Source organism: Protobothrops mucrosquamatus, unplaced genomic scaffold (genome assembly GCF_001527695.2).
Source record: "Protobothrops mucrosquamatus isolate PMUCROS unplaced genomic scaffold, P.Mucros_1.0 scaffold1268, whole genome shotgun sequence".
Lineage (NCBI taxonomy): Eukaryota > Metazoa > Chordata > Lepidosauria > Squamata > Viperidae > Protobothrops > Protobothrops mucrosquamatus.
Genome location: NW_015387474.1, coordinates 287,659 through 297,291, shown reverse-complemented (window position 1 = coordinate 297,291; position 9,633 = coordinate 287,659). Strand labels below are relative to the sequence as shown.

The 9,633-nt window shown below is 41.7% G+C and overlaps 1 protein-coding gene across 1 annotated transcript in view; it reads left to right on the top strand.

Moving 5' to 3' along the window:
- The window catches only part of CLOCK (clock circadian regulator), a gene marked incomplete at its 5' end in the record, with an annotated part of 24,341 nt that extends 19,314 nt beyond the window's left edge, over positions 1–5,027 (top strand). Inside the window, 2 exons of the mRNA XM_015821179.1 lie at positions 522–816; positions 3,086–5,027. Coding sequence (XP_015676665.1) covers positions 522–816; positions 3,086–3,268 — 478 coding nt within the window. The remainder of the gene's footprint in view (positions 1–521; positions 817–3,085) is intronic.
- Between the last annotated feature and the right edge of the window lie 4,606 nt (positions 5,028–9,633).

The window sequence follows — 9,633 nt, the reverse complement described above, 5'->3', positions numbered from 1 at the left end:
TCTATAGTGGGCAAAGAGTCCTTCTTCCAAAATTGGGCTACCAATAATCTTGCAGCTGTTATAAGATTCAACATCAAATTCATTTCTTTAACATCCAAATCTTCCATAATGCCTAACAAAAATAACTGCGGTGTAAACTTTATCTTTTTCTTAAAAATATTTTGAATATTCCACCAAATCTTAATCCAAAATGCTTTTACATCCCTACACGTCCACCAGATATGAAAATAAGTTGCATCTAAACTTCCACATCTCCAGCATTTGGGCTGTAAACTAGGATACATACAGGACAGTTTTTGAGGATCCAAATGCCACCTATAAAACATCTTATAAAAATTTTCTCTTAAATTTTGAGCTTGAGTAAATTTTACATTTCTAACCCAAATTATCTCCCATATTTCCAATAAAATTGATTCTTGAATATTTTGAGCCCATTTTACCATACAATCTTTAACTAAGTTCACATTAAGTCTTATTTAGAGTACCTGGGAGGGGCAACTGATACTTATTTGCTTTCACAGATTTTCCCAAGGCCAACAGCTTGTGACAAAATTAGTGACTGCGCCTGTAGCCTGTGGAGCAGTAATGGTACCGAGTACCATGTTTATGGGCCAGGTGGTGACTGCTTATCCGACTTTTGCCGCACAACAGCAACAGCAGCAGCAACCACAGACATTGTCAATGCCACAGCAACAGCAGCAGCAGCAACAAGAACAGCAGCCACAAAGCCAACAGGAGCAGCCCCAGCAGCAACTTGCTACAGTTCAACCTCCAGCTCAGGCTCAATTGACTCAGCATCCACAACAGTTCTTACAGGTGAAACCAGAAGGAAACCAGCTCTTTGAACAGCCAGTTCCATTAAACTAGAGCCTTAGTAAGATGTGATGTGTGGACTTCAGCTCCCAGAATTCCCCAGCCACCTGTTGAAGTCCATAGATCAGTGATGGCGAACCTTTTAGAGACCGAGTGCCCAAACTGCAACCCAAAACCCACTTATGCATCGTCGGGTGCCGGGTGGGTGTGGCTCATTGGGTGGGCGTGTCCCATTGGGTGGGTGTGTCCCATTGCCTGGGTGTGGCCAATTGGGGGGGTGTGGCCCATCGGGTAGGCGTGGCTGCGGTGGTAACAGCAGACTGGGTGGGACTAAAAAGTTAAATCAATCAATTCCAACTTTGCAAGATCTTTTTTTTTCCCCGCGAGAAGTTGAAATTGACTGATTGATTGAACCTTTTTGGTTTTTTGCACACGGCGGCGGAGGCCTAAAGCGAAAAGGTTTTATAAAACCCAGCTGAAGGCCTAGGACTGGGGCGACGGCGCGCATGCCCACAGAGAGGGCTCTGAGTGCCGCCTCTGGCACCTGTGCCATAGGTTCGCCACCACTGCTATAGATCCTAGAGATGCCAAGATTGAAAAACACCAAATAGAGACATCCTCAAAAAACTTTGTAGAACCATCTCTTGCAGACAAATAATGCTTTTGGTGCTTGTTTGTATGTGTTTGGGTGTACAGTACATATCCTCCAAAGTGTATAATGCAGGGCATAGGTTGGTGAATTGCCAAAAATAGCAAGTTCTGTTCTTGAAAGGGTGAATTTTTAAATGGTTTAAGTTCATATGTTCAGGCGAGGTTTATATATTGCATTTGTTCACTAAAAGCAAATGCCTGCAGTGAGCACCTCTCAGGCATTCTTCTGAACTACAGCTAAAACTGTTGCTTTTTTTAAAAAATCTTTTAAAAATCTTCATTTTTGCCAATATGAAATTACTATGTACTATATACGCTGCCCTTCGCTAGTAAGAGGCACGAGTTAATGTTTATTTATTTATGGTCCAATGATCACATAAAGAGGTAAGAAAAATCCAGAATTGGAGCATGCACCTTCTTGTTAATAGCAGTAGGAAGAAAGAAAAAAAACATAAAGTTTCAGGAAAACATACAACCTTGATTTTAAAGTTAAAAGGTGTTTTAAAAAGGGCTTGTGACGTGGCACATAACTCATCCAGTTAGTGCTCAGAATTGTATCTTTTTTTTGCTGAGTGTTCGATACAACGTGTGTGTGTGTGTGTGTGTGTGTGTGTGTGTTGAATACAGGCAATACTCCCTCCTATTTCCCCCACAATAACCCTGTGAGGTGGGTTGGACTGAAAAAATGGGACTAGCCCAAAATCACCCAGCTGGCTTTCATGCTTAAAGCAGGACTAGAACCCTGGTGCCTGGTGCCTTAACCACTAGGCCAGGGGTAGGCAACCTTGGCTCTTTTATGACTTATGGATTTCAACTCCCAGAATTCCTGGGCCAGCATGGCTCAGCTTGGAAACCTCTCCCTTTCCCGTCAGCATGGCTGCCTCAGGAATTCTGGGAGTTGAAGTCTACGAGTCATAAAAGAACCAAGGTTGCCTACCCCTGCTCTAGACCAAACTGGTTCCCATTATATATAGAGATTCTAGGACAGTGATGGTGAACCTATGGCACGCATGCCAGAGGCGGCACTCGGAGCCCTCTCTGTGGGCACACGTGCTGTCGCCCCAGCCCCATCTCCCCCCACGGCCCCCTCCTCACCAGCAGCCCCCCCCCCGGAGAAGAGTCACCCCTGGGCAGCCAAGAACATGGCAGTCGGGCAGCAGGGACAAGACTCCGCCCTCGCGCCCTGTCGCGCGCAGATGATGTTGCGGGGTGCGGGCGGAGGGCATGGCTGCTATGGCGCTGCAGGGCCGCCTGGGCGATCAGCGGCGGGTCATGGAGGCGGTGGGTGGCCCTGTGGGTGGGCAGGGCAGGGGGCAGGCAGGGGCAGAGCAGGCAGGGCAGGAGGCGGAGCGGGGGCGGGTTTGGGGGGCGGGTTTGGGGCACTCGGTCTCTAAAAGGTTCGCCATCACTGCACTAGGATATACACTAGGATATTCTAGGATATACACTAATTGAACCCCTAGGAAAAAGGGATGCATCCGCACACATCCCTTTTTCCCCTCTTTATAATAAATATGTTGAAGTTATCATACGGGATCATAACGTGATGTTGTTAGGTAACGTGCTTAGCTTACGACAGCGGGGACGCTTGACCCCCCCCCTCTCGTTTGTATATTTGCAGACCTCCAGATTACTTCATGGAAATCAGTCGACGCAACTTATCCTCTCTGCTGCTTTCCCGCTACAACAAAGCACTTTTGCCCAGCCCCATCACCAGCAGCATCCGTCTCAGTCACAGCCACCGCAAATGCCACGACACAGAGCTGACAGCATGACGGAGGCGTCTAAAGTGCCACCCCAATAGTGTGGGGCTTTGCTACCGGGAGCGAGGTTTGTAATTGCACTGGAGACGGTGAGATCGGAGTCGACAAGATTTTTGCAATGCACAGTATTGAAATTCTTGTAACCGTTGGAATGTATCTGCTGAAGAAAAATGTACGAAGCGCTGCTGGAGTTTCAGTAGGTGTAAAGCTGGCAAAGCTGATGGGACAGGGACACGCTGACTTTTGCCAGGAATTTAATTGCTCTGGTTTCTATGTTTGGCTTTTCTTCAAAGGCCCTGAGTTAATTTGTCCAGATCAAAGTCAAAATGTTCAGTGGACTGAACAAGATACTTACAATTAAGTTTGCTCAGATTTAAGTGTTACGATGGACACGCTGTTGCTACAGCTATTTTAAGTATGCCTGCAATTATGCTCCAAAGCAAAGTTATTTTATTTTTTTTCTTCATATTACAGGACAGTAAATATTTTCAAAATATTGAATGGAATCTATCTTCATTGTACAGATACTGTAAAATACTGTGTATATGTCTGGTAAAAAAAAGCAAGAGAGCAGGATATTTTATATGATGCATGGAACTTGGTTTGAATGTTTTTCCCCAAAATTTCACCAATCTTCAAACTACTTGTTTTCATCGGTTTATACCTGTTTGTCTTCTCCGTTGTGGAATCTGTAACCTGCACGATCACTTCTTCTCATCTGTAATGTGGGCACAATCTCCTGTTTGTAGTTTATGTGTAACGTCCAGTTTGTTCCATGAGGTGATAGTGTGTTCTTGGTTTGTGGAATTTTTGCAAGTTAAATTATTGATGGAACTCTTTGAACTGTGGGGGTTCAAGGCATTCAATTTCATGAATTCCATTTGTCATGTATCATTTCATGAATATTTTTTTCTTTGAAAAAAAAAAAAATAGGAATTTGCACTGCTCTGTTTTTGATGGTTTGGAATTTTGATTCCCCAAAGCTGACTTTTGATATAAAACATAGTTGCAAATATTTATGTAAAACATACGGTTTTAAAATATGAGCATAATTTTCACAAATGACTCAACTATAGGGAGTAATTTGCACAAAATATATTTAAATTTAATAATTGTAGGCACTTTTTAACTTCTCTGCAGTGGGAAATGTGTTTTCGGAATTGGTTGGAATCTTTTTATTCTCCTGTAAAAATGTTAACCTTCATTTAATCAGAGATGATTCAGGGTCATTTGAAGCAGAACAAATAATAAAACCTCCACAGTGCCTTGATTTTGATTCAGGTAATAGTGCTAAACATACTGAATTACATTATCTTGAATTTATGACCATCGATTTTAGTTCACTGACAAAAACATGCTTCCTAGCTCAGTCTCTATTGTGCATATAGGTATTTTAAAAACTGTACAAATTGAGAATCGCAATGTTTTTAAAATGCTGCGCTCTCCTTCTCAACCATTCAGTAAGGGGCAGCTGCGGTGTAATTACTCTCATTTCACAATTTGAAATGTTGCATCTCATGTTTTCTAAATTTATGCCAAAACATGTTTTGTGAGTAACAGTACAACTGACTTGTAAAGCAGTTTAAATTGAGTTATCCGGAATGAGACAGACTACATAAATAAGATATAAAGAGATAACATTGTATTGGGACTTCAGATGACAAATTCACTTCATAAAAGATAATAAAAAGATCCAACTGAAATTCTGTACCGATTTAAAAAAAAAAAGTTTTAATATATTTTATGGTACTAGTTTTAAAATCCACGTCTGCAGAGCAAAATAAGTTTGAAAAGACTTATCAATTGGGTATCTAAAAGGGAGAAAAAAAATATTGGAATGTCTGAGTCAAGAAAGATTGGGTGATAAAGAGGAGCTTTATTAATGTAACCAAAGTTATAGTGAGAGGCGCAAAGAATGTAGTACTGGCTGGACAAAGCAACATCTTGGTAGATGTTATCCTAAGGTTAATTTGGATGCTATTCGGGTATCACGCAAACCATCAGCTTATCTTAGCTGTAAATGTGCCCATGTAATCTACTGGCCACTTTCTAAGTGGTAGATAAACGGAGCGTAACATTTAAATGTAAGATTCTGCTTTCATCTGTCTTGAGGAAATCAGAGAATGAAGCCATAATTTTGTTTAAATGCCATTCACGGCTTTATTTCTTGGTTTTTCTGGGCAACATGCTAGGCTGGGCTGACTGCACCAGTGGATATGCTTGAACATGTCTGCTACTAAGCCAGGCAGATGGTTTAATGCGATACGCGAATGGCTCCTTCAAGTTCTTTTCATTGTTTTAGCCTTCCATGGTTCCAATTCCCTCCCCCCCACATGCATTACTCAACAGTTTAATAGCTCGTACCATAATCAAATTTTTAAGATTTATTTTTTAAAGAATCAAAGAACCAAAGAATTGGATTAACCCTGTTCTCTCTTGGCAAATACTGGAAAACCAGTAGGTCGTTTACTTAGGAAACTATGTAGCACTATTACCTACATACGTGGAAACAGTTCTATGAATTTAATTGCAAATAACTCTAGTCTGCTGTAACTTGTTTGTTACAATGCCAGGCCTGGCTGTGTTGAACGAACATCTTTGCATGTAGTAAATGATTGTCCAGTTGGGCTTGAAGCTATTTAGAATATTACAGCATTAAATAAGAAAATGTGGAGGGCTTTGGAATTGCTTTATAGATCAGGGTTTTAGTCTAAGGATGCAGAGCGGCAGTCCTGGGCTGTTTATTTGATATAGATTTTCTTGGCAATCTTTATTGAGAAAGAACACAACTATCAGTAGATGTGACACGTATTTCGGGAGGTTATACAAAAGGTAAGCTGACGAAAGAAAAGTCGTTAAGAAAGTTTAAAAAAAAAAAACAATTGCTAAAGATTTTTTTTGTCTACAGCACTCCAGGCATACCTCAACGAAACAAACATATTTTCTAGAAGGTATGTTGGCATTTATGTTCTGTTTTCTAGCTGACAGATTTTTGTCTGAAGATCTTTTGCTTCTGTGGAGCGTCAGTGTGCCCTAAATAGCGAGCAAATTCAGCTTTTGCTCTTAATGATAGTTCTGATGTTTCTCAAGGCTAATTTTTAATCTCGGAAAATCATTTGCAAGCGCTGAGTATTCCGCCCTCTGTAATTTAGCATGGCCAAATGTCTCTGCTGGGGGAGGCAGGGTGGGTGTGGAGGGGGGCCGCGGAGAGTTGGGGGTTCGTATTGTGGGTATTGCACTTAACCTAGAGCAGGAGCGGGCAACCTGGATAGAGTCAGGGATCACAGTGCAGCTTCCTTGGAGAAACGTGGGGGCCTTTGGAGAGGGGAGTGTTTGAGTGGGACATGGGAACAGGAGACCCCTGGGAGGCAGGCCCACCCCGATTCCCACGCTCAAACTCTTTTGAGACCGTGCCAAAAAGACGTTCAATTTTGCGGCCAGTTTCCGGCAGTGCAATTTTGGCCCATTTTTCCAGGATGGTTGGGGAGAGTTTTGCTTCCATTCCCGTTCTCATTTTTTTTAAAAAAGAAAGGAAAACTTGTTTTGGCAAAACCCAGACACTTTTGCCATTGAATTTCAGAATTGCAGGGTCCTGGAAGGTTTCAGATGAGATCCTGGGAGTGGCAAGAGGCCAAGCACTGTGCTGAAGCAACAGTTGAGCCAGCGGCAGGAAACCTGACAAAAGTGCTGCTGAAAAAAGGAGAAGAGTAGTTAAGGTTTGCTTATGTTTGTGGGGGTGGGAGGGGGAAGGAAGACTCCAAGGTGAGCTTCTGGGAATCCTAGAGGGAATCGTATAAATATTTTTGATATTATATTTAATATATATATATATATATACATATACATATATACTATATTTCTACACATATTCAGAGAATATAGTCAAGAGCGCTCCATATGCCTTCCATTATTTTTATGTAGAAGTTTACTTGCTAGTGCAATGAATTATTCCAGTCTGTCACAATCTGTAGGCTTCCTGCCTGCTGCCAGCTGATCGGGATAAAAATGACTGAACATCCACACTAGTCCAAAGCTGTCAGTTAAAACTGTGTTAGTTGCTTAAGGATCTGTTGAAAACATAATCCCGTTAACCACTGTGGCCAGAGTCACTGGGATTACGAAGAGATGGGGGTAGCCACACCTAGGGTGGGGATATGAAATAATAAAAAACATTTTTAAGTGGAAAGAGTCTTGCCAAGAGACCTGCACCTAAAATATATATACCATAGGACGATGCACCTGGGTAGATTGGCAAGTCAAAATTTGCTTTTTCCTCTTGTTTCTGCAAGTGGTGATCACTCTCCTGTAATACTTGAGTATGATATTGAATTAGGTAGCCTAAAATGTGCGCAAACATAAGCACTTTATTGGGGGGGGGGGGTGTCACATTTTGAAATACAATTTATTTAGGCAATGGGACTGTTCACAGAAGAAAAGGGTGGGGTCGGAATGTAGACTATTGTCAAAAAGAGGCATTGCTGGAAAATGTTTCTTGACATTTACGGTAGGTTTAAGTCTAAATACGCGACATGTAGTATTGGTTGGCTTTATATGGATACAGATAAAATACCTAAGCTTTTTTTCAGAACTGATTTTTTTTTAAAAAAAATAATAATAAATGTTGCACAATTGCCAGAGAATTATCCACAGGAGGCTTTCGTGTAATTCTAAGTGGTCCTTAGGATTAAAAGTGTAGAGGGTTTACAGATGTGGCCTTTAGTAGACTGCTTCAGTCACAAATAATAGTTTGTATTTTTAAGTGAACACCCATTTTTGTTGTGTACGTATGTAGGTATGTGTGTGGTTTTGTTTTGTTTTTTTTTAAAAAATATATGTTACTGTGTCATGTGATGTCAGCATGCACGTCAAAGTCATAAATCGATTGTCGGCAATGTGTAGTTGAGATATGTATGTGATAAGACACGGAGGCCTAGAGCAGTGGTTCTCAACCTTTTTAATGCCGCGACCCCAACCGGTCGTAAGTCGAGGACTTTCCCTGCCCGGGAGCGCCGTGCATGCGTGGTTCTGCCCCCTGCACCGGCCGAAGCGTAGCTGGCAAGCGGCAGAGATGGAGCAGGCCGACCACCAGCTGGCCCAGCCCAAGGGAGGTAAGGCACCCGCCGGAAAAGGGGGAAAAAAATGGCGGACAAAAAAAATGGCGGACAGCCTTGCTTGGCGACCCCCATGAAATGGTCGATCGACCCCAAATGGGGTCCCGACCCACAGGTTGAGAACCACTGGCCTAGAGGGAGCCGATGTGATGTGGAAGAGAGGATGTGGTTTCTTCTTCCCTATCCAAGTTAAAAAAAAAAATTGGAGATGTTTTCAAACGTATACACTTGTTCGAAGTTGAATGTTGAACAGTCAGTGAGTGAGACGAGCTTTGAGAGACATTTTTTTTTAAAAAAAAACATAATTTGGTTGTTTATGAAACCGAGTAGTTTATTGATACGTATTTTTAACACTACATTCCTCTGTCTTTAATAAACAAATACTTTACAGTCTATGTTGCTAACGCTTTATGCTTTCTCATCTGCATGGGTATTGCCAGCAGCAGCATGATAGGTCGTATTGCTTAAAAGATATTGTACCTGCCAGTAACACACAAAACAAAAGCGAAATGAAACACTGTGTATGAACAAAATACTGTGTTGCCTGATATACAGATCCCAGCTCTAACTGAGGTGCTGCACTAGTAGACAATCAAAATCAGTGGAAGACTTTGGGGTGGGGTGGGGTGGGGGGGGATGTTCTTAAAAGATACAGCTGCTTTGAAAGTGTTTTTTATTCTTAAAAAGTATTTATTTTTTAAATTGTCTAATTGGATACTTTTCAGTGTTGATTTCACCATTGTCTTGGTTTTTGCATTTTTAAAATTTGGCATTAGATTTGTATATGTAGGAAACCTGTGTGATTTTTCATGATCTGACATCAGGAACTGTAGATATGAATCCTTAGTGTTCATGTGATCATTACTAAGTGTCCGTTTTTAACTGAATAAACATAACATTTGAAATTTTCTGCTTGTAGCGTCAAGGTTTTGATAACGTTTCCGGCTTGAATACTTCTTGCTGACTCGGTATCCATACTGTTACTTTTCTTCAACAACAATAACAGCAACGAGAAAGAATCGAGCGGGGTGGAGAGAAGTGAAGAAATTGCAAATACAAGCGGCACCCGGGATTTGGCTGGTGCTAGTTGTGGCTCTTTTTGCGTTACATCTTGCTAATGATCTAGGTCAGGGGTAGGCAAGCTTGGCTCTTTTATGACTCGTGGACTTCAACTCCCAGAATTCCTGAGCCAGCTATAGCTGGCTCAGGAATTCTGGGAGTTGAAGTCCACGAGTCATAAAAGAGCCAAGGTTGCCTACCCCTGATCTAGGACAACGTTGTTGTTTTTTTAACAA